We start from the raw sequence: 26,261 nt of genomic DNA on the forward strand, positions 1-26,261 counted from the left end.
CAAATCTTGGTCTTCAATGGATGCCGGGGAACACCACGAGGCTCTTGGTGGGGGTCTTAGGCATTTAGTCTGGCAGTTCTTACCCCAGTCTAGTAGGTGTCCCGTGGACCAGGAGAATAGTGGATTATGTAGCACTAGCCAGGGGTACCCTAGGATAAGGGGGTTCTCAGGAGCAATGATTTTTTTTAAACTAAGTCTCTGAGTGGTTCACTCCAACCTGCAGTAGAATGGCCTTGGTCTGATATTCCACCTGGCCGGAGCCGATGGGGCGTCCATCGAGGGCTTGAATCTGCAGAGGGATGGGACATTTCATGCAGGGGATTTGTAATTCTTTGGCGATGTCTTGGTCGATGAAATTATCCATGGCCCCGGAGTCCATGAAGGATTGAATGTGGTGCTGACGGTTGTCCAAATGGAGGGTTGCGGGTAGTGTCAGACATTGACCGGGTAGCTGGGGTGCAACTGCATAGCTCGTCAGGGTCTCCCCTTGTCCTAGCGAGCCCCGGCATTTCCCGTCAACTCTGGGCATGTAGAACGGAGATGGCCGAGCCCTCCGCAGTAGAGGCAGCAGCCGTCTCGCATTCACCTGTCACGTTCCTGTGGGCTCAGATGTGTGCTGAGTTTGGAGTGCTCCGGAAACCGGGATACGGTGGTGGTGTCAAAAAGGCGCTGTCTCACACGTTCTCGGATACGGTTGTCAACCCTGATGGCTAGCGTTATCAGGGACTCGAGGTCCTCTCCCAGTTCCCGAGTGGCCAGTTCATCCTTGATGGAGTTAGACAGACCCTGGTGGAAAGCGGTGACCAGTGTCTCAGTATTCCACCCACTCTCGTCGGCAAGGGTGCAGAACTCAATGATCGAAGACTGGTCTGACACTTTGGCGGAGGTTGAACAGTCTGTTTGCCATTTCTCTTCCACCAACTGGGTGATTGAAAACTTGTCGCAACTCGGTAGTGAAGGCTAATATGGAGCTGCAGGATGGTGGCTGCTCCCACACCACCATTGCCCACGCCAGGGCCTTGCCCAAGAGAAGAGAGATGATGTAGTCGATCATGGCATGATCGGTGTGGAACGAGGAAGACTGTAGGCGGAATCACTTGCATCCTCCTGGGTGGCCGTCATACCGCTCAGGGGCTGGGATCTTGGGTCCCGGTGCAGGTTCCCTGGAGGAACTATGGTGACGCCTGTAGCACTGGGCGATGAGACTTGGGCATTGGCTCCTCCTTGTGTTGGGGTTGGGCCTTGGTTGGAGGGAATCTGTAAGTTTCCGGAGGGTCTCTGATATTTGGGAGAGTTGTTCTTGCTGCCACCCCAGCAGTGCTCCTTGGTGGGTTGTAGCATTCTCGATGTGGGTGATCTCTGCTGGGTCCATGTTGAGGCAGAAGCTTGCTGTGACGTGGTGAGGTTGGACCCAGGTGCAGAAAAGAGACCAGATGAGGAATCAGTGGTTAAGGATAAACGTAATACTTTACTGAGAAACGGTAGCCACAGGGTCACAGTACACTTGAAAAAGCAACAAACACTAAGTCTCAAACTCCCTCAGGAAACGACAACGCACGGTGAACAATTCAAGCTTCTGCAAAGGACAATAGAAAACACACCTCTTTTGTTTCAAATATTTTTATTAAACACACACAAGAATGGTGTATAGGTATACAAGACAGGTATACAATTCTTATCTAAACATAAAAGAGCATACAGGAACAACAAGACCCAGAGTTCTGGGTGCAGCTTAATACAAAACACGACATACAAAACAAGGACACGTAGAAAGAAAGAGAGAAGATCCCCCCCCCCCAACTGCTCAGTTGGCAGGGCCAGCACATGCTGCCCAAAGGTAGATTAAAATATTAAAATTGAGAGTGCGTTAATAAGTACAAATTCACAGCGCCGACTCGTCCAAGTAGGAGAGGAAAGGCTGCCAGATTTGATCAAATGTTGATAATTTATTGTTCAGAATATATCGAATTCTTTCTAAGTGTACAGTGTTTGCCAATTCACTGAGCCATAATTTGGTAGAGGGCGCTTCCCTCCTTTTCCAAAACAGCAAGATTCGTTTTTTTTGCCGAGATGAGACCGTACGAGATTAGTTGTTCTTGGCGGTTGGTTAATCCGTTTAGGGACTCAGGATTATCAGAAGCGGGTCTGGATCTATTGAAGTCACCAAAACTTCAGAGAGGATCCCCAAAATTCCACACCAATAACCATGCAAGCTAGAGCTATGCAGTTTAGTTTTGGAATAGTGTAATCTGTGTAATACCTTGAATTGTATGAGACGATGTCTGGAATTAATGGAGCATGTGTGGATATACTCCAAGCTCTCTTCCCAGTCTGCCACTGTCAGTCCCTAGTTCTTCCTCCCATTTTGCCTTGATGGCATCTGTAGAAGGTGTGCTAACAGATTGAAAAGTATCATATAGACGCGATATCAGTTTATCTGAGGTGGGGCATATTTTTATGCATCCGTCAAACATGGAAGGTTTAGCATTCCCAAATGTTGGGAGGTGTTTTCTAACGTAGTCTCTAATTTGTAGGTATCTGAAAAAATTACTTCTGGGAAGATTATAAGTTTCCCTCAGCAACTCAAAGGAAGCAAAGGTCCCTTCTATGTATAAATCCCCTATGGTACTTATACCCAACTCTCCCCATCGCTCAAAGGTGTTATCAAGGTTAGAAGGGGCAAAGGAGGGATTCCTGGCGACAGGGAGCATGAATGACATTGGTCTAAGCTCAAAGTGGACTTTAATTTGCTTCCAGATTCGGACTGTGCTATGTATAATAGGATTGTTACAATAAAGTGACATCTCCAGATTGACAGGCGACAAAATCACAGCGCCAATAGAGAAGGGGTGACACTCCTCACGCTCCATACTAAGCCAGCTGGATGCCGGAAGTACGTCATCCAACAGAAACGTAACAACGCGGAGGTTAGCGGCCCAGTAATAAAATATAAAATTTGGGAGAGACAATCCTCCTTCCATCTTGGATTTACAGAGGTGTTTTTTACCTATCCTGTGTGTTTGATAATCCCAGATGAAAGGATTGATAATTGAGTCCAGTTGTTTATGAAAGGATTTAGGTATGAATACTGGGATGTTCTGATATAGGTAGAGCAGTTGTGGGAGGAAGACCATTTTAATGACATTAATTCTTCCGAGCAAAGAAATTGGGAGAGTTCTCCAAAATAGTATGTTTGCTTTGAGTTTTTGTATCAGAGAGGGGAAATTCTCTTTAAATAGTAAGGAGTATTGTTTGGTAACTACAATTCCTAGGTAGGTTAATTTTTCTGAAGATAACTTAAATGGGAGATGTTCTAGCCAGGAGGTATTTTGCGACCGTATGGGCATTAATTCACTCTTGTTCCAATTTATTCTGTATCCCGAGAAGGTACCAAACAAATTGATCACATCAAGAATAGCTGGGATACTAGCCTGGGGTTCTGTTACATAGAGGAGGATGTCATCTGCGTATAGGGAGATCTTATTTAGAGTATCTTTAGTATTATAGCCGTGTAATGCTGCATGAGATCTAATCGTCTGAGCGAGCGGTTCGATAATTAGGGCGAAGAGCATAGGCGACAGCGCACAACCCTGCCTTGTCCCCCTGTTGAGGTTAAATCGGGGCGACAATGATTGGTTAGTGAGTATTCTGGCACAGGGGTTCCTATATAAAAGCTGGATCCAATTTATGAACCTATCTCCAATATTACATTTCTGTAGGACCTTGAATAGATAGGGCCACTCAACTTGGTCAAAGGCCTTTTCGGCGTCAAGCGATATGACGGCAAGGTCCACGTTGGGTAACCTCTGAGAATACATAATATTGAAGAGGCGCCTAAGATTGAAGAATGAGTTTCTGTTAGGGATAAAGCCGGTCTGATCCGAATGGACCAATTTGCCAATTAAAGTGCTAAGCCTGTTAGCCAGAGTTTTTGCAAAAATCTTTTGTTTTGTATTAAGGAGCGATATTGGTCTGTATGACCCTACCTCTTCTGGATCTTTACCCTTCTTATGTATAACTGTAATGAACGCTTCGTCCAAAGTAGAAGGGAGAGCTCCATCCTCATTGGCCTGAACCAACATTTTGTGCAGGTAGGGAGAGTATGTTGCTGAATGTTTTATAGAATTCACCAGGGTATCCATCTGGGCCCGGGGTCTTGCCACTCTTTAGAGATTTAATTGTTTCTCAAATTTCATCAAGAGTTATTTCCTTATTCAGGAAGTTAGAATCTTCCTGGTTCAGGGCAGGAAGATTACAGTCCTCCAAAAATGTTTGCATAATTAAGGGGTTAGGATCCGCTTTAGATGTATATAGAGTCTCATAAAACTGCCGGAATCTGTCATTGATGTCTTTGTGGGAAGAGAGTAATTCCCCAGATGCAGATTTAACCCTGTGAATCATTCGATCACTCACATTTTTTCGAAGTTGTCTGGCGAGTAATTTGTGTGGTTTGTCACCAAACTCAAAATATTTTTGCTTGGCATAGAGAAAAGATGTAGCAATTTTAGCTGAGAGAATCTGATTATATTCAAATTTTAAAGAGGTAATTTTTTTATGTTTCTCCATAGATGGGTGGCTAGCATTCTCCCTATCCAGTAAGTGAATTTGTCCCTCCAGTTCTTCCAGTTTTCCTCTGTTTTGCCTACTCCTGGCAGCCTGAAAGGAGATGATACAGCCTCTCAGATAAGCCTTCAGTGTTTCCCACAATAATGCTGGGGAGGTCTCTGTGTTGTCGTTGGTATCAAAGAAAAATGTAATTTGGTCTTTAAGATATTCACAGAATGTTGGTTCTGTGAGGAGCTGAGGATTCAACCTCCAGACCCTCTCGTTTGGTACAATGTCACCCAATCTCAGGGAGAAGGTGAGTGGACTGTGGTCCGAGATGATAATATCATGATACCTCACATTACAGGTATAGGGGAGTAGTCTAGCATCCAACAAAAAGTAGTCAATTCGAGTGTAAACCTTGTGAACATGAGAGTAAAAGGAGTATTCCCTACCCGTAGGGTTAGCGATCCTCCATATATCAAATAAGTTTGCATTTTTTATGTAGGTATTCAAGAATTCGCTTGAATAGGAGGTAGGGGTTCGCCGGGTAGAGGATCTATCCAAATATTGGTCTAGCACACAGTTAAGGTCCCCTCCAATGACCAGGTTAGTATGGGAGATATCTGGAATCAGGGCAAGCACTCTTTTGAAAAAATAGGGGTTGTCAATGTTTGGCCCATAGATATTTAGTAGAGTTACTGAGGTAGAGTGGATTTCTCCTATTACGATCACATACCGACCCTCTTTATCCGCAATAGTGGTTTTATGTAGAAAGGGAATACATACACATATACATACATACACATACATACACACATATACATACATATATATACATACACACATATATACATACATATACATGTATGTATACATACCCACACAAAAAAATCATATATATATTTAAAGAATATGTATATACATCCATATGCACATATACACATACACACATTCATACCCCAGAATAACAATCTACACTGATTTAAAATATACACATACATAATACTAAAATCTTACGAAAATAGTAATAAAGTACAAATAGTAATTATATGTACGCACACCTACACAGACATAAGCACTGCAGAGGCCTGGTGGGACTCTAGTCGGGAGAGAGGCCCACGGCCAGACAAAGGCAGAACGGCACAAAACATCAACTTGCTAACCAGGTGTCTGCCCCCTCCCAACCATCACCCCCAGTCCCCCGCAAGCAATAAATAAATGGTATGGTAGTAAGAATAATGTAAAGATTGTAAAATAAATAACGAAACAAAACAAAAGTGGGGGAATATAAGTATATCCGTCCGAAGGTGTCAGTGATCAAACCTGGAAGTAAAAAATATGCATCGCTCTGAGCACAGCCGGGATGAAAGTGAATTTAACGTTAAATGAGAGCTCTGACCGCCATTCATTGGTCTGCTCAGCGTCTTACATATTCGGTAGCCCTTGTTGAGCCCGTTTAATACGTTTTCACCCAATATGGTATAGTATGGATTCGAGTCCATGAGCAGACCCTAACACGCAATAACAAGGCACTCTAACCTGTACGGGGGATTGGTGTATATCCCCGGATAAACTTCTCTGCGTCCAAAACCGAGGAGAGCCAAATCTTCTCACCGGAAGGCGGGGTAATTCTTAGTCTTGCAGGGAAGAGTAAGGCTGGGCGAAGATGGAGTTTGTAGAGTTTGGTCATGACATCTCTGTAGTCGGCGCGATGCTTTGCCACATCGGGCGCATAATCCTCATAGACACGGAATGGATGCCCTTTATGTGACAGGTTGCCCCTCATTCGAGCTTCACGCAGGATAAGATCCTTGGTCTTGAAACTGTGACAACAGATGATTACTGGGCGAGGACGTTGGCCCGGTCCAGGCACTGAGACAAGGGAGCGATGTGCGCGGTCCAGCTGGGGATCCGAATCCAAAACATCCGATCCCATTGCATCCTTCAATAGCTTGGCGAAGAAGACGGTGGGGCGAGAGCCCGCCTCTACCCCCTCTGCTAGACCAACAACACGAAGGTTATTACGTCTGGATCGGCCCTCCAGGTCCACCACTTTCACAGAAAGCCTCTGCACAGTATCCTGCAATGACGTGCATAGCTTCTCTAACTCGTCGATCCTACCAGCGTTGAATTCAGAAGCTTTCTCAAGGTCCACAATACTCTGGCCATGCGAAGCGACCGTTCGAATGATGCTCTCGATTTTGGTGTCCAGTTCAGCAATCGTGGCCTTAAGATCCTCAGCTATAGCAACACGTAGCTCCCCCAAAGCCCGGGTAAGTTCTGTAAGTGTCACGTTGTTGCATGTGCCTCCCGCCATGTCTGTCTCGTTGTTTAGTGGGGAGTAGGCCTCCGCTGTGGATTTATTGTCCTTTGGTCGCTTGTTACTCTGCATTTTCATATAAAAAGTTACAATCTTGTATTAGAAAGAAACGTTTGTTGTAAAAAGTGCCATAAAGTAGGTTAAATTAGATTATTTCACAGCCGTTCACTCCAACATGCTAGCTCCGCCCTGAAAACACACCTCTTTTAACAGGGAAATCATAATGAGTAAATAGGACACACCTGAGTGTCATTAATGTCTCTAGGACGGTCTATGCCGCCCTCTGGTGACAGGTGGAACCATGGCAAAATGTTTAGTAGGAAAGAACTTAGCCATCATTATGATCTCGTCACATTTACTTGAGACAAATGGTAATGTCGTCATTACAGTCAATAGCTAGCAAAGTTAGTAAAAAATAGCTAGCAATGCTTACGTTAGCTAGCTAAAATCCGGGGGTCTCCCCTCGGTCTTAGCTTGCTAGCTAACGTTATACTGCATCTAAAGTCACTCTTAGTACCAAACTTATCAATCAATTCATTATTTGCCTCCTTTTGAAATGTCATTGAATTTCCAAGTTTCATTCCATTTCCAAATTTCCACTGTAATGAAATTTTGATGAAATCAGCGCTCATTGAGAATGCATTGAGTAGAATGCTTGATCAGCCAGACATGCTTCTCAGAAAGGGGCTTACTTGTTCTTGAGAATAGCCATAGCTAGCTACCATAGTGATCCCCTCGAGTAGCTAATTTCAGTGCATCATTCATATAGCTTGCTAGCTAGATAGTTGGCTGTGCTAGAAATTATATAATCATACAAGCTAGCTAATTGTGAAATTACAAGACAATAATAGCCTGGGTACGAGGTTAGTAGCTAGCTAACTTTTTGCGAGGGAGGGAACTTTTTGCGAGGGAATGCAAAACATTGTGCAATGGAACACAATACATTTTTGTGAGGGAACGCAAAACATTTTGCGGGGAAACACAAAATAATTGTTTTCTAGTTGTCCCTTAAGGGGTTCCGTACATTAAAACTGTGAATCATTTGGAATACGATTCTACCAATTTTGCACAACTCTTAAGGCAACAAAACTTTTTCGTCAAATTGCTCAAGCTCCGTAAATTTGGTTGGGAATCACTAATGAACAGCAATATTACACCTTGTCTTTGATTTTTTAAAGCAGTTTTAAGTCAGGGCTGAGACTGTCAGGAACATTCAACACCTCTTGGAAAGCCATTCTGGTGTTTCGTTTGCATAAACATATGTGTTATTGTCCCGTGGAAAAATAAATCCCTATCCCAGGGTTAGGTTTTCAGAATACTGATGTGGGTTTTCCTGTAACTTTTTACCTGGGCTTTCATGTTTCTTTTAAGCATAACAAACTCCTCAGTCCTTGCCAGTGACAAGCATACCCATAACATGATGCTGCCAGCACAATCATTGAAAATAAAAAAGGATTAACAACATTGCATTCACTCCATATTACACTAATAATGCTGGGTTGTTTGGTTGACCAAACTGCTGGGTTGCAAATATTGGGTCACTTAGTTGGATTGCTTTCTTTGAGAACTGCTGGGCTATTTATGCTGGGTGCTGGGTTATTGATGCTGGGTTAATGAGATATGATATGAGTTTTTGCACATTATATATTCTAATATAAAATTCATAACAATGTTTGAAGTGTTTCTAAAATCCACAATGGATAAAATGAATGGTGAAAAAACGATTGGAACCATTTCTGTGTTTGACCGCTAGGTTTTATGGGAATTTTGACGTGTCCACTGTGGGGCTCAATAGCCTGTGGGGAAAACAACCTGTGGTTACCTAAGTTACCCCATTGGCTCATAGCAAATACTTGACCTTTTTCAAATGCAATTTTCTTGTTTAAGTCAATCACAAAACTACATTTAAGAAAAGTACATGTCTAAAGATATTTTTTTTACCAACAGTTGTGAAGATCTGTAGAAAAAAAACTATAATTTTTCGATAATATTTTAAGGCAGCAAATGTGAAGACTGTTAAAGGGGTGTGTAGACTTTCACTTGGCACTTTACATGTAGGTTCATTGTCCCATGTGGATCATAGGCCATCAACGCCTCTCCAGCTAACTCGACCTTGGGCAGTGTTTTATAGTTGATTCCAGGAGTAGCCAATCTTTCTGTGTTGCCCAACAGCAAATGTTAGTTAACCACCCTTTTAACAAAACAATACTAACTACTAGTCTACTGTTGTTGCCACTCTTGCTACCTTTACCTACACTGATGCTAATTAGAATGCAATCATCATGCATCTGACCATTCAATAAACACACTGTTGTATCTGGAAGTGGCTGTAATGACAACATAGTTCAGATATCTGCTTAATTTAATAGGAGATTCCGCTGTCCTTGTAAAGTACTGCTGTGTCTCTGTTAATCTGCTGGCCACTGTGTCGGTGTGGAAGGAAATCTGGGCCATGGATGACAGAGCACGCTTCTTGTAGCGCAACCAGCAGGATTCCTGACGCTCCAAGTCTTTTCCAGCTCCCATGCAGAATCATGGGAAGTGTGTCTGGGACCTAGCCTCTCATCTCTGGCCAGGAGATGAATCTGCCTGAGTGCAGTCATCTAAACTCCGTGGACCATGTCTGCATCCCAAATGGCACCCTATTCCCTTTATGGTGCACTACTTTTGGCCCCCTGCACATAGGAACTATATAGGGCACATAGGGCTCTGGTCAAAATAGTGCACTATAAAGCAAATAGGGTGCTGTTTGGGATGCAACATATGTCTGTTTTATCATTTTAAGAGACAGGCCCATGTTTGCCTGAAGAATAAAAATATGTGGATGATTTATCACATGGTGCTACACAAGGTTAATAAGGAGGAATCGATGCACCATACATTTGTTCAGTATATGGCCCAAAAACTATGAACAAACTTGAATAGCTGGAATTCTGGATACTGACATATTTTGGAAACATCTGACCAGAAGTAGGACTTAGATCTGATGACCCATCCATTGAGATATTTTGTGTGTCTGTATTCCTGTGTTCCAGTTGAGGATGCTGAGTATATGATCATGAGCTGTCCATCAGGGTCCCCAAGCAATGATCTCAGGGAAACCCAGCTGTCAGGCACAGGTACATGAATGCATTTCTCTCCTCAGTATGTGCATTTGATTTTGTCACTGGTTTATTGAGGTGGAGGTGATACAGGTGCAATTTCCTGTGATATCTGACATTTAACCTGTGACCTGGCTGTGACCTTTACCCCCAGTTGGTCTGTTCCAGTCAGGACCAGACCCGGACTCAGCCGAGGAGACCTTGTCCTCTGCCTCTACCGAATGGCTACGGAAAGGGGTAAGTGCTTATCATAACACCTGCCATGGCTGTTGCTAGCTCTGGTCCAGGGCGTTAGTGCACATTCCTCCACTAACTCCCTGTATTGAACTCCATAGACTGGATTCAAAACAAAAACGTGCACTAATGAGCTTGGCCAGAGCTACACAGTTGCCAGGATATTTTGGGTATATGTGATACATTATAGTTGATGATGTGTATCTTTGGTTTTGTGATATTTTTTTCCATTGCATTTGAAATCAACTGGACATTTGGCAATTTAAGATAGGGCTGCTCAACTGTGTTGGGACAGATATGTGAAAAGGGGTGTCTTGTTGTTGGAGTCCTGAGATGTTGTAATTAGCTGCCTCAGGTACAATTTAGTGTGCTTTTATCACACAAGAATGTGAGACGAACATTCACAGGACTCATTTGGCCTGCTTTATAAAATATTTCAACTAAAAGGGAAACACATGCCTGTGTGACATTGTAAGAATAGGTTTGCTTTCTAAATTCAGAGAACTGTTATTGTGTCACAAAAAAATATCTGCAGCACTAGTTAACCGTTTTGATTATGTGACGGCGGCAGACATTTTTGAATGTTGGGAGTAAATTCAGGTGGGACGAAGATACTCTGGGTCCTGTGCTCCTCTTCAGATGACTGGGAGAGAAAGTTGCAGCAGGGAGGTAAAGATCCAGTGACAGCATTTCTTTACAGGGCCTTTGCTAGAGCAAGTGAACATAATGACAAGGGAAAGTGCTAGGCCATGCAGCATTAGTAGCTGAGGGGCATGAGGGGAATGAGGGGGAGGAAGGGGGTGGCAGTCTGTGATGTGGGCTGCTAATGAGAGAGTCCCTGGCCCTGCTGAGGTTTGGTGAGGTCCAGGCATGTCTCGTCAAGGGTTGAGGAGTACAAAAGGTCAGAGGGCACGCTACTGTCTCGAACGGGGGCTTTTTCAAGTTGGCAGGGGGAGCAACTCAAAATAGACAACAAAAAGGGTGTAGCCTACTCCAGAGATAATCAGCTCAGACACTGTAAACTGAGCCTCCCTTCTCCTCTGCTGTATGGAACTCTGTTCCTACGGCCTCCTCCGGCCTATTGACAGGTTCACAGAGAATCCCAGCATGGGGATTCATAATCAGGGTTTATGCTGAGGATCAAAGTGGGAATGAACGGTTGAGGGAACCAGGGGTAGTATCAGCGAAAGAGGAAATGCTCTGTTTATGCGAGAGGCCATCTCCTCTTCATCAATGATGCCATTGGTGGAGATGGAGCCAGAGTAGAGGAAGTGGATGTTCATGTCGCAATTACATTTGTCTACGAGATGGAGTGATAGAATACCCACACAGAAGAAGAGAGGAGGAAGTCCGACGGTCTGAGTCAGAACCCCCCGGAGACCATGAGCTCAGCGGTAGCCTTCCGTTCTGTGGACGCACGCACAGACACACTCATGCACACACACAGGCAGGAAGTCGGACCAGAACCCCAAGAGAAAGAGCACTTTTGAAGAACCCATAGGAGGCTGCTGTGTTTACCATCAAACTCTGCCCATAATTCTCTCGCAAATCCACTTAAGACTCTCTTTCACTTTCGTAGCGAAATATTAGCTAGCATTTATGAGGCCAGCAAACAAGTTCCTCAAACACTATAGGAACGTATTTGCAAAAAAATATATGGGGGATTGGAAGTGATGCAGACAATTACATTGATGGAAGCTACATTCTACCTGCAATATTAAAGCTGATGTACCCCCTAAAAAAAAGAATAGGAATATAATATTGGAACATATTTCCTCCAACGTTATAATGAAAAGGTGAGGGTGTCCCGAGTGGCGCAGTGGTCTAAGGCACAGCATCGCATTGTCAAGAAGCAGTGCGGCTTGGTTGTTTTTTTTCGGAGGTCGCACGGCTCTCGACCTTCGCCTCTCCCGAGTCCGTACGGGAGTTGCAGCGATGAGACAAGACTGTAACTACCAAATTGCATACAACAAAATTGCGGAGAAAAAGGAGTAAGAAAAAATACAATTTAAAATAAATGTGCTATTATTTAAAAAATAACTTTAAAGAAAAGAATGGGGATCATGTGACCCTTGAACGAGATGGCCGCATGAACTAAGAGCTCCACACAAGTAGTTTCCAATTCTTAATCTTACCTCCACTTCAAGTTGAAACTCCTTTAGCTTTAGTCAAAATGTCGTGATGGCTACAAAAGGCGACATTGCAGGTAACATTTTTTTACCCAGACTCAAGCATTAGCGGCGGAAAAAGCCTCCAAGAAACAGCTAGCTTCAGAAAAAGCTAGCGCCATTAGCCAGGAGCAAGAGGACCCCCCCCCCCCCCCCCCACCGAGGCCCAACAAATGCCAAACTCGCACTCTGTCGTAATTGTGTTCTGTTAAATATGGGTGAAAAATAAGAGGGAAACATGCCACTGACCCACTACCTGCAAGACAAACTTCCCGAGTTGCTCCACCTGTCCACCGACAGGCCCATTGAGCACTGAGGCCCCCACCAAGAAGCCAGACAACCACCGCGCCCAATCACCATACGTTTCCTGAGATTCACTGACAAGGAACGAGTCCTACAGGTGGCGAAAATCAACACCATTACAGTGGGAAATGCCAAACTCACATTACACCAGGACCTGTCAGCTGGAATACGCCAAAAGCGCAGAGAGTTTGACGAGGTGAAGAAATACTCCGTTGACCGAAGCATCTTTAGGGGATTCAAATACCCAAACGAGCTCACGATTCTTCACCAAGGAGCCCTGCGACACTTCAAAACTCCCGAAGAGGCAAAACGTTTTTTGAAGGACAATCCTGGTCACTGAGAAATGGACCAATGACTAAAAGTGATTGCTGTTATTACTAAAGGAGGTAAGACAACATATAGCCGCCATCCAAAGACCATCCAAAGATGTCATTATAGCCTTCTAATTTATATTTATTTTCTTTTAGCTGAGAGGGATAGGCTCTATAGCCTAACCTAGGCCTACTAACGTTTCAGCCTACTTTTATTTCCCATTTTTTATTATTATTAATATTATTATTATTATTTGTAGTTATCATTTTCACATAAGCCTCCACCATTCATAGGCTGTCGATTACGACACATTTACAGACCTAACGAGAAGCTCAATGTGTCAATTTTATGCCTATGGCCTTATCCTGTTGATATTACGTTTTAATAAAAACGAACGACTTATCCTATAGATCCCTCTTCAGGATTTGCCCCAACATTTCTGTTTTATTTGGTCCAAACGATTAGCCCTATGTCCTTTGGAGGAGGTATATGTAGGCTGGGCTATTGATTTTATTTTCTTCCTCTTTTTTAATGTGGTCTGGGCGGGGGCTACGTTGTCACTCAATGCGGGGTGGAGAGGATGAGGCATTTCTTTGGTGGGGAGGGGGAGATGTTGTGCGTTGCTAACTGTTCCCGGTTTGTTTTGTTAATTCGGAACACAGAATTGAGACTGAGCGTGGGGGTAATAGATCCAACGGGATCTGTCGAGTTGTTTGGGAACTCGGCTGGGCTGTTCAGAGATTGTTATTTTATGTACACCATTTATTTTTATTTTATGTGATAGCAGCTGTAACTATTATCCACCTTTACCCAGAGATGACTTGCACTAGAGTTCGATTACTGTTTGATGATGATGACTAGTACCTTAAATCTACTGACATGGATCTGCCATGGTCTAGGTCATGCAATAAAACAGAAAAAGATACTATGTGCTCTAAAAAAGGTAAAAACAGACATTGCGCTATTACAAGAGACACACCTCTGTGATGCCGAACATGCCAAACTCCGCAGAGCTTGGGTGGGACAGGTGTATTTCTCATCTTTCAAGTCAAACAGTAGAGGTACAGCCATACTTATCCATAAGAATGTTCCATTCATAATTTACCAAAACATTTCTGATCCGGAGGGGACATTTATTTTGATAACTGGGTCACTGTATGGGCAACCAATTACTATCTTAAACATATATGCCCCTAACACAGATACTACTGCTTTCATGTCAAAAATGATATCCCTGCTCAATGAGCATTGTGTTTCCTTTGGAGTGCTGGCTGGAGATATTAATTGTACCCTCAACCCAACCCTGGACAAATAATCTCAAGTCCCCTCCACAAATCCTAGATCTGCAAAGATGTTGAACTCTCTTACTAAAGAGATGATAGCTATCTGGAGACTGATAGATATCTGGAGAGAGACTAATAGCTCATCTATGGAATATACATACTACTCTAATGTCCATAACACCTACTCCCGTATAGATTACATTTTCAGCCACGTGTACAATCGAACCCATAGCACTTTCAGATCACGCCTTTGTCCACCTCCGCTTTGACCTCTGCAAAAATATTCTGAGGTCAAAGAGCTGGAAATTCAACACCTCCATGTTATCAAATGAAGCGTTCCATACATTGGTAACTACATGGATAGACAACTACACACAAGACAACAAAGACTCTCCTGTTTCTCCGGCCACAATGTGGGAAGCTGCCAAAGCCATACTAAGAGGTAATCTAATTGTATATGCTTCCTCTAAGATAAAAGCAATGGAAGGCTATAGTCCAACATGCTAGATCTTGAGAGGGAGCTGGAACTCTGTAAAAAAGTAAATAAACTATCCTCAGAGAGCACCTCCTAGAGTCACCCTAAAGCAGCCAAAGCCAAACTGAACTTGGACTATAGCCGGGAGATAAAAAAAATAATAATCTTTACTAAACTGAAATACCATGAGTTTAGCAATATGCCGTGTAAATTGCTTGCTTACCAATTAAAAAAAGAGCAGTCAGAGCGTACAATCATGGCCATCCGAACAGCAGAGGACGAAGTCACATGACCCAAAAAATATCAATTTAACTTTTCATGATTTTTACTACAAACTATATACTTCTGAGAGAAAACATACGGAGGCAGAACTCCATTCCTTCTTTGAGGGAATCTCGCTACTTAAACTATCAGAGACCAACCAAGAAGATCTCAACTCCCCCTTCACTCCTGAGGAGGTCCTGGAGGCAATTACCTCCATGCCACCTAGTAAGTCCCCAGGCCCAGATGGATTCCCCAGAGAGTTTTACAAAGCTTTTTGGCCCCAGCTTAGCCCTATTTTCATGCCAATGCTGGATGATTTTTGCAAAAACGGAGCTCTCCCAGACTCTATGCACACAGCTCACATTACAGTGTTGCTCAAAGAAGACAAGGACCCTCTATTCTGCTCGTCCTTCCGGCCCATAAGCTTGTTGAATTCAACTACAAAATAATTACCAAATTGCTCTCCAAAAGACTAAACACTCTTCTTCCCAAAATAATAAAAGCGGACCAAACTGGATTTATTAGAGACAGGTACTCTTCTGATAACATTCGCCATCTTTTTGATATTATTGATCAAGTAAACGCACAGAAGACCCCTGTCCTGCTGGCTTCCCTGGATGCTGAGAAGGCGTTTGACAGGATGGAGTGGAGCTTTCTGTTCTCAGTCTTAGAAAAGTTCAATATGGGCCCAAACTTTATTACATGGATTAAGTCCCTATACTCTCATCCAAATGCCATGGTGACTATTAACGCCCTGAACTCTGACAGATTCCCTTTGGGACGGGGCACAAGACAAGGGTGCTCTCTGTCCCCCCTGCTCTACTTGTTGGGGGTGGAGCCTCTGGCAGAGTTGATAAGGAGCAATCCAAGTATTATGGGTGTTTCTGCAGATTTCTCTCTATGCGGATGATGTCTTGCTCTACATATCCAACCCTGAGAAATCCCTCCCATTTTAGACACAATTGCTCAGTATGCTAAGTTTTCAGAATATAAGAAAACTTTAAAGAAATCCACTGTTTGCCCTCTCAATCTTACACTCACTAGCTCTATGAAGACACACTGTCCATTCCAATGGAAGACACAGGGGTTTCAACACCAGATCTGAATAGCCTTTTCAAGGAAAATTATCTTCCACTCCTGGATCGAATCAAGAACGATCTCCAAACCTGGATCTCCCTCCCAATTAGCTTAGTCGGAAGAATTAATGTCATCCATATCAACATCTTCCCTAGATTGAACTATTTATTTCCGATGCTCCCATGCTATCTCCCGATTTCCTTTTTCAAAACAACTAACCAAAGCATCAGCCAAATTTATATGGGGCAAAAAAAACCTAGGATCAAGTTCTCCACTCTTTCAAAACCTGAATCTAAAGGTGGTCTTGCCCTTCCCTCCCTTCAATTGTACTACTGGTCTGCCCAAATCCGCAACATGCTAACATGGATCACAAAAAGACTCAACGTGAATTCAGATAGATGCCCAATCCCGTGGTTCATTGCTCCTAAGCTCAATTATATTCATGAATAACTTTAGTGAAGTGGGCAACATAGCCAAAACCTTTGTGATTTACAGCACCCTACTAGCGTGGAGTGACTGTAAGAAATACCTGGGCATTTCCTCCCAAATATGTTCTCACTCGCCTATAGTATGCAACCCAGACTTGCCAAAAGCCCTGAATGATGCCAACTTTAATCTTTGGCATACTCTAGGAATCAGGACCTTTTCAGACCTATTTCATCAGAAAACCACTACACTGAAATCCTTTCAAGAGCTCTGCAGTGAATTCAATGTGCCAAGATTTCTTTTTAAATATCTTCAAATTAGACATTTCATTTCCTCATTTACTTCCAAGAGGAGGTTTAGAGCTCAGCTGAATGAAGTGGAAACACTTTGTGCTACAGCACAATCATTTAAAGGCAAAATATCCTATATCTATAGACTCCTTTCTGTACATGTAGGTCGAGTTAAAGTGACCATGCATAGATTATAAACAGAAAATAGCAGCAGTGTAAAAGAGGAGGGGGGGGCAATGCAAATAGTCTGGGTAGCCATTTGATTAGATGTTCAGGTGTTCATGAGTCTTATGGCTTGAGAGTAGCACCTGTTGAGAAGCCTTTTGGACCTAGACTTGGCGCTCCGGTATTGCATTCCGTGCGGTAGGAGATAGAACAGTCTATGACTAGGGTGGCTGGAGTCTTTGACAATTTGGACCCAGTGATGTACTGGCCCCTACGCACTATCCTCTGTAGTGCCTTGCGGTCAGAGGCCAAGCAATTGCCATACCAAGCAGTAATGCAACCAGGATGCTCTCGATGGTGCCGCTGTATAACTTTTTGAGGATCTGAGGACCCATGCCAAATCTTTTCAGTCTCCTGAGGGGGAATAGGTTTTGTCGTGGCCCCTTCGCGACTGTCTTGGTGTGCTTGGAGCATGATAGTTTGTTGGTGATGTGGACACCAAGGAACTTGAAGCTCTCAGCCTGCTCCACTACAGCCCCATAGGTGAAAATGGGGCCTTGCTCGATCCTCCTTTTTCTGTAGTCCACAATCATCTCCTTTGTCTTGATCACGTTGATGGAGAGGTTGTTGTCCTGGCACCACACGGCCAGGTCTCTGACCTCCTCCAAGGCTGTCTCATCGTTGTCGGTGATCAGGCCTACCACTGTTGTGTCATCAGCAATCTTAACTTGTTATGGCTGCAATCCCGTTAACGGGATAATTGTCATCAACAACCGTTGAAATGCACAGCGCCACATTCAAACAATATTACTAAAAATATTTATATTCATGAAATCACAAGTGCAATATAGGAAAACACAGCTTAGCCTTTTGTTAATCCACCTGTCGTGTCAGATTTTGAAAATATGCTTTACAGCGAAAGCAATCCAAGCGTTTGTGTAAGTTTACGAATCACCCGACAAAACATTATGTACACTTAGCATGAAGTAGCATGGCCACGAAAATCAGAAAAGCAATCAAATTAATCGTTTTCACTCACAAGACTCCCAGTTACACCATAAATGTTATTTTTGTTCCATACAGATAATTTTTATATCCAAAATACCTCCGTTTGTTTGCCGCGTTATGTTCAGAAATCCACAGGAAAGAGCGGTCACGACAACGCAGACAAATTCCAAATAGTTTCCGTAATGTCCACAGAAACATGTCAAACATTTTTTATAATCAATCCTCAGGTTGTTTTTAAAATATATAATCGATTAAATATCAACCGCAACTGTCTTTATTAGTAGGAGAGGGAAAGGCAATGGCAGCCCAAACTCTGTTACGCATACAAAACGCTGCTGGCACCCGGCCATACAATGACGCGATGTTATCGTTCTCGCTAATTTTTTCAAAATAAAAGCCTGAAACTATGTCTGAAGACTGTTGACACCTTGAGGAAGCGATAGGAAAAGGAATCTGGTTGATATCCCTTTAAATGGAGCAAAGGCAGGCTATGAAACATGGGGTTTTCTAAATACAAGCCACTTCCTGGTTTGATTTTACTCAGGGTTTTGCCTGCAATATCAGTTCTATTATACTCACAGACAATATTTTGACAGTTTTGGAAACTTTACAGTGTTTTGTATCCAATACTAATAATAATATGCATATATTAGCAACTGAGACTGAGGAGCTGGCCGTTTACTCTGGGCACCTTTTCATCCAAGCTACTCAATACTGTCCCTGCAGCCATAAGAAGTTAATGATGGTGTTGGAGTTGTGCCTGGCAGTCCAGCCATGAGTGAACAGGGAGTTCAGGAGGAGACTGAGCACGCACCCCTGAGGGGCCCCCGTTTTGAGAATCTGCATGGCAAATGTGATGTTACCTACCCTTACCACCTGGGGGCGGCCCGTCAGGGAGTCCAGGATCCAGTTGCAGAGGGAGGTGTTCAGTCACAGGGTCCTTAGCTTAGTGATGAGCTTTGAGGGCACTATGATGTTGAACGCTGAGCTGTAGTCAATGAATAGCATTCTCTCATAGGTGTTCCTTTTGTCCATGTATGAAAGGGAAGTGTGGAGAGCAAAAGAGATTGCTGCATCTGTGGATCTGTTGGGGCGGTATGCAAATTGGAGTGGGTCTAGGGTTTCTGGGATAATGGTGTTGATGTGGGCCGTGACCAGCCTTTCAAAGTACTTCATGGCTACAGATGTGAGTACACAGGTTGGTAGTCATTTAGGCAGGTTACCTTCGTGTTCTTGGGCACATGGACTATGGTGGTCTGCTTGAAACATGTTGGTATTACAGACTCAGACAGGGAGAGTTTGAAAATGTCAGTGAAGACACTTGCCAGTTGGTTAGCGCATGCTTGGAGTACAAGTCCTGGTAATCTGTCCGGCCCTTCGGCCTTGTGAATGTTGACCTGTTTAAAGGTCTTACTCAAATTGGCTATGGAGAGCGTGATCACACAGTCATCCAAAACAGCTGATGCTGTCATGCATGTTTCAGCGTTACTTGCCTCGGAGCGAGCATAGAAGTAATTTGGATGGATGGGGAACGTCGCTGCACAGCAATTTTCAGGTCTCTCCAGAGATGTTAGATCGGGTTCAAGTCTGGGCTCTGGCTGGGACACTCAAGGACATTCAGAGACTTGTCTCAAAGCCACTCCTGCATTGTCTTGGCTGTGTGCTTAGGGTCGTTGCCCTGTTGGAAGGTGAAACTTTGCCCCAGTCTGAGGTCCTGAGCACTCAAGGGGAGCAGATTTTCATCAAGGATCTCTGTACTTTGCTCCGTTCATCTTTACCCCGATCCTGAAGAGTCTCCCAGTCCCTGCCGCTGAAAAGTCTCATGGTAAAGGGTCTGAATAATTATGTAAATGGCGAGATGTTCAGCTCACCATTGTCGTGTCTGCTCTTGCAAATTTTGTGTCTGTGCTTGCATTACGAGGTCCCATCCTGGACAGCAGGTCATCGAACTGGGCTTTATCACACCTGAAATAGCCCTGGAACAACACATTGTCGAACCGCAGCTCCTTCACCAGATAATGGTATTCTCCATACCGGCTACGGGATATCAGGATGGGTTGAACCCACATCCGTTGTAGGTTCCACAATTGATAGATTGCTGCAATAGCCAGGAGATTCCTCAGTTTCCGATTCATGATGGAAATGTAGATATGTGAATGAAATCAATATTTCTAGGCAAATATTTTCCCTCCAAAAATATAAATATTAGCAGGAACATTTCAGTGTCAAGGTGTCAATAATGTTGTATTTTAAAAATGTGGCTATCATATGCAAATCAAAAATGAAATACATTTTCTGATTTTAAACTTGAATTATATTAATAATTTAAAAAAGCTTCAATTAGCATTTACCTGTGAATACATGTATGAAATGCAGATGGATTATACTATACTGAACAAAAATATAAATGCAACATGCAACCATTTCAAAGTTACAGTTAAACTATTTCTGAGTTACAGTTAAAATACAGAAATCAGTCAAGCCTCTCTATGGCCAGGGCGTGACAACGTGTTTCCTTTATTTTGGCAATTACTTGTATGTATTCTATTAGCGTGCGAAGTAAGGCTGGCCCCATTTAGTCGACTGGTTGATTGTTTGGTTGATAGGTTGTTGGCCCACCAAGATTCTTAGTCAAGCAGTGGCAAATATATATTTAAAAAAAATATGGCACAAGAGAAACCTGTCTGATTCACGCCTGTCTGAGTGGACTAATCCATTGCGGAGTCCGCGGGGATGGCATACCAGTATCACCAGTAGTACATTTATCGATAAATACCATCATTTCTCATCTAAAATGTTTGTTTGGTTACGGTAATTTCTTAATGCATTTAATTTATTATTATTACAGTTGTCATGATTGTCCTGTGAGGATCAGAATGGGTCAGATCAGCTTGGCAATGGATGACAGTAACCAGACCTTCTCTCACCCACAGAAGAGGGGAGGAGGGAACTGGGCCGGGTTTGACAGCTCACAACCTGTCCTAAATTAAAGCAGAGAAGATCCAGAGAGGTCTTCTAACATAAGAAAGTGGGGAATGGTCAGAGATGATCTATAGAAAACTAATGTCATATTGGTTTTTATTTTGTGATGCCATTAAAAAGGTTATAAAGGATATACTGTAACTTGAAAAGTATATGCCCTTTATCTGTCAAGTTTCCATCCTTAACGTTGTATATGAAATATGACAAATTATGAAAGTATTTCTGTTAATATAGGAATGTGATTTTAGGAGCCATTAGATAATTTGTCTTCTATAAACTGTGCACAGTAAGTTGCCACGCCTCGAGTGAGTTCAAAGAGCATGTCAGCCTGACGGAACCGCCCATTTCCAGAGAGTGCATAAAACAATTGGTATTGAAATTAACATTACACCAGAAAAGCGTAGAGTGTTCGCTACATGTTGGAAATGGTTGGAACTTGGAACCTCTACATGAGGTGAAGAAAATAAACCAAACACCCAGACTAGACCAGAACATTGCCATGCTGCAGCTGCGAGTGTAAAGTCATCAGACTAATGAAAGTAAAGTCACGACACAGTCTTACCATTGCCATTGTAGGATTTGACAAGTCTGTAGAGCGCACAGCCTATGATACACTTGTGAGGGAAAAGTTTCGGTTTATTTCATTCCATTTACGAGTTGTCAATCTATCCATTGTCTTTTGTTTGGCTGTCAATCTTGAGTAAGGACATGCTCCTGATTACGCATAGAACTAGGTCTAGGCTACCTGGCCTGCACGCAAATGTAGGCTTATAAATGAGCCCATTTGGGGATCTGATACTATTTCTGATTGTCTTAACTTAGCTTCTCAAAGTAATGTAAGTAATCAACAACCGCTGAAGTAAGTAAACAAAGTCTGTTTTTAGATTCATTGAGAATGACAATAGTTCCTCAACGTAGCCTATTTGAGAGAAAAAAATCCAGCTCTCTCACTTTCAATAACCACTCAGCATGAAAGGTGAAAAAATGTCATGCTCTGATTCATTGGAAATGTCATAAAAAAGGCCTACCTGATAATTTTTTTATCCTAAATAGCATACAGCTGTTTCTGTCTGTCCGGAACTCACTGGCACAAGCACTAAAGACCCAGAATAGTTTATACAATGTTGCTAGTTTGCTAGCAGGCCAGACCCAAGTTAATAGTTGAAACAATATTTCAAGTTCCTTGCAGACAGGCTATGCATAGCCTATGTAATTTTATAAGATATTTATTTTTATCTGGATATTTTCTACCTGCTGGCTGCAATGTTTTTATTTTTTAGCTTTATGTAGGCTATTTTTACATATTGGCAATGGCAATAGAAGTTACTTTTAGATTTGTATAATTTTCATTTAGATATCATTTTTATTTAACCACATGATATTGATTTTGAGATATGAAGACTTTATTATAAATTTTATTAAACTGTTCCACGAAAATGTGCATATGAAAATCATAACTGGCACGCAGATTAGTAGAAATGGTACCATAACTTGGCACTCCAAATGGAAAAGGTTGCCGACTGCTGGTGTAGCCTATTACCGGCAACTTCAGGAGGTTAATGGCAGAATCTGTGAAGGCTAGCAGCAGCAGGCAGCGGGAGGAGGGTCGGGAACAGATATTTTTCTTCTGGTTAGGATATATTAATCTCTGGCTCCCTCTTTATTTATTTGTGTGTCTTGATTTTTAAGTGCAGTGCTTAAAGCATCAGGCAAAGTAACCTACATATAGTTGATTTTATTCAAACATATATGGAAAAATACACGTTTAAAAATTTAGTCCAATCAACAGCCCTATTGCGAAGGCTTTGAAGCACAGATAGATCTCGTCTGTGTCTCAAATGGCACCCTATTCCCCATGGGCCCTGGTCCAAAGCAGTGCACTATATAGGGAATATGGTGCCATTTGGGACGTAGCCATGGATCAGGTCATGTCTCACTGCCCTACTACAGTCCTGTGAGTCATGAAGGCTCCCTGTCATTACCACTTGTTGTGTTCCTACCTCAGAGCCAGGAGCCGGCGGTACCCCCCCAACATCCAGAAGGTTTAGATGAGGACTGCTACGAGGAGGCTGAGCCTTTTGTTCCAGACAATCCCTCCACAGGTATGCTCAACAAGTCATTAGATACAGCAGTCTCTCTCTCTCTCTCTCTCTCTCTCTCTCTCTCTCTCTCTCTCTCTCTCTCTCTCTCTCTCTCTCTCTCTCTCTCTCTCTCTCTGTCAAGAGCCATTGCCAGCAACTTGGGTTACTTTCACAATGGGATAGATGTAACCTTGTGCCATTTCTACAGTCAAAGAATTACATCTGAACGTTCCATTCATGTGTTATACATGTATTTGTACTATTTTTCATCCTCAAACCTTCGAACTTCCACAGTTGTGTACTGTGGATTTTAATCTACGTAAAAACCCAGCGTATCTCTTTTTACCACATTCTGAAAAGTGGTGTCAAACAGGTGTGTAAATTTTTTTTAAATGCATCATCTGTGTGTACATGTGTGCTCGCGTGAGTGTCTGTGTTTTCTCCAGACAAAGGTGACTCAGACAGCAGTCACTACGAGTCATACGGTGAGGAAGATGAGGAGTTTGTGAAGGACCGGGCCCACTACATCCAGTGGAGTGCCTCCCAGACCTGTCTGCGGCCTACTTCTGAGTCACGCATCTGTGGCTACCTGTGGAGGAAGAAATGGCTGGGCCAATGGACCAAACAACTCTTTCTCGTCCGCAACAATCTGCTGTTGGTAAGCACATTCCAAAGGACAAAACACTGTACGATCATCTGCTAGGTGTCGACAAACGTGTTTTGAACATGTTTCATCCATGTAGCTTACTATAGCCGTAAAAATGCATTAACCTTGAAATGTCTGGAAGGAAGGAAGGGTTTGTATGGCTCTGTTTTATGCGGTATTCACAGAATAAAAAAACATTGACCCCTAGTGGTCTGAATATTGACTGATCTCAGACCCTTCTTATGACCAATTATATTTTCTGTGAACAGGTCTTGTAAATTAATGTATTCTTTCTACAGCTTATCAGTGTATGTTCCCCCTGTTGATGATGCTTATTATGCATTATGGTTGAACCAAAAGATTAACTGTTACACAAACATTAACTGAAATTGGAAATATTTAAATATATAGGTGAAATTAAATGAAACGATGAATGTTGATGCATGTTGATGCTGATGTTATGCTAATACTAATGATAACAATAGCATAATATATTCAATATGCTATGGACTGTTGTCTTTTAACAGTTTCGCTAAAATTCATTCTGATCAACCTAGCAATTACAACACATCCCTCACTATTGTCATTGGTTGCACTAATTGCAACATAACATAACTTGGTTCAAGCATTCATGACATTACCCTGAAAAAGGCACATTGATGCTGTAACGTTGGTGTTTTTTACCCAATAATTTATGGCTTACAGTTTATTCACCAATCATTTTCTCTGGGTGTACTCCAGCTCATGCTTTTTATTTACCGAATAGCCCATAAATTGTTCATCCTATTTGACTGTTTCAAGTTGCTTCTAGTGCTACAAGTGGAGGGGCAGGTAGGCTAGTGCTTAAGGGTGTTGGGTCAGTAACCAAAATGTTGCTGGGGCGAATCCCAGAGCCGACTAGGTGAAAAACCTGTCGATGTTCCCTTGTGCAAGGCACTTAACCCTAATTGTGCCTGTAAGTCACTCTGGATAAGAGTGGCTGCTAAATTAGTCAAATGTTAGACAAAGTGATACTGGCAAGAGCGTTGTGTGGGTTTTCCTTTTCTTTGAAGATATCATCAAATTACTCCCACACACCTGCAACAAGCTCAGGTATCCTTTTCCTATTTTGAATCACAGTGCTACAAATGTGCCAAGGACCTCTACCCGCTGCTGGAGCTAGACCTGCGGGGCTGCCAGGTGGTTTACAAGTCCAAGCACAACAAGAAGATGCAGCACGAGCTCAAAGTTGTGACTGGTTCCGACACAGTGGTGATGGGCTTCCAGAGCTGCCACCAGGCGGAGGAATGGAGGAAGGTTTGGAGGTGTTTGTCATTACAGCATAGTCACACAGAGGACTGCGATAGACTAGCGTCCTGTCCAAGGGGTGTACATGTACATCAAACTGCCTCATACTATAGAAACAGGAGAGGGCTCCTGCCCTATGGGCCGTTCTGGCTCGGACATGGCAATTATAGTCCCACGGTTTGACACAGCAATTGACTGAAAGAGAGCAAAGGGAGGGGTAAGAGGAAATGCCTTTTTGGATGTGTAATACCCATGATTGTCCAAACAGGCATGCCTTAGCCTATCTGAGATAAATGGCGGTTGTTAACAGGTTATTTTCAGGATAGGAGAAATGGACAGTAGGATTGGGAGATATAGGGTATGTTTGTTATGGGGTATGGCTGTAGGTGTTATGGGGCAGTTTCCTGGACACAGATTAAGCATAGTCCTGTAAGAATAAGTCTAGTCCTGGGCTAAAAATATGAATCTTTCTTTTTAGCCCAGGACTAGACTTAATCTGTGTTTGGGAAACTGCACCAAAAAATGTTGTGTGTAATGTGTTTTCAACCCTTACTGGTTGTCCGGCTGGTCCCCTAGATCATTGAGGAGGTGAAGGGCTCCTCCTACTATGAGCCAGAGTCCCAAAGGTTCTCCTTGTTACTCAAATGTGACAGACTGGACTCTTGCAGGGTAAGTCTTCTGCCACTATAAGAATTAAAGTTACTCCTGCCCCTAGTTAACATTAACATTAAATTAACTCAATTTGACTGAATAAGGTGGCTCAGGTTTTCTTTCAATGCTGCCCTTTCATGTGTTGTTTCCCTCGCAGTCAAGCACAGTCATTCAGACTTCAGACTCGGATGAAGAGAAAATGTTGGCGCTGCCCTCTGCTCCCAGCAGTGTGGAAATGAAGGATAAAGGTAAGCCAATTCCCCCATTTGTCAACATTAACAAATGTTACTCTGTTTCAAAGACTATCAATAGCTCCATCTTAAGTTGCTTCATAGGGACTGAATGAGTCACTGAGGACTCCGTGAAGCAGTGAAGTGCGGTCAGTATTAAATGTGAAAATGAATGAAAAAAGAACTGTAATGAAAAGTAAGTAAATATAAATTTTATCAATAATCATTGTATGTATTTCTACATGATTATATTGATTTTTGAACTATACTGAACACAATTATAAGCGCATCATGTAAAGTGTTAGTCCCATGTTTCATGAACTGAAATAAAAGATCACAGAAATTTTCCATATGCACAAAAAGCATTATTTCTCTCAAATTTTGTGCACAAATATTTCTCCTTTGCCAAG

General features: G+C 42.7%; 1 protein-coding gene across 3 annotated transcripts in view; it reads left to right on the top strand.

Annotated features, from left to right (window-relative positions):
* The window catches only part of si:dkey-220o5.5 (actin filament-associated protein 1-like 2), a 118,191-nt gene that overhangs the window by 61,979 nt on the left and 29,951 nt on the right, over positions 1–26,261 (top strand). For all 3 annotated transcript variants that reach the window (XM_020476202.2, XM_031807638.1, XM_031807643.1), the window contains 7 exons: positions 9,904–9,987; positions 10,124–10,206; positions 22,962–23,058; positions 23,484–23,695; positions 24,803–24,979; positions 25,547–25,639; positions 25,779–25,869. In XM_020476202.2, the coding sequence (XP_020331791.1) occupies positions 9,904–9,987; positions 10,124–10,206; positions 22,962–23,058; positions 23,484–23,695; positions 24,803–24,979; positions 25,547–25,639; positions 25,779–25,869 (837 nt within the window). The remainder of the gene's footprint in view (positions 1–9,903; positions 9,988–10,123; positions 10,207–22,961; positions 23,059–23,483; positions 23,696–24,802; positions 24,980–25,546; positions 25,640–25,778; positions 25,870–26,261) is intronic.

Source organism: Oncorhynchus kisutch, linkage group LG3 (assembly GCF_002021735.2).
Source record: "Oncorhynchus kisutch isolate 150728-3 linkage group LG3, Okis_V2, whole genome shotgun sequence".
Taxonomy (NCBI): domain Eukaryota; kingdom Metazoa; phylum Chordata; class Actinopteri; order Salmoniformes; family Salmonidae; genus Oncorhynchus; species Oncorhynchus kisutch.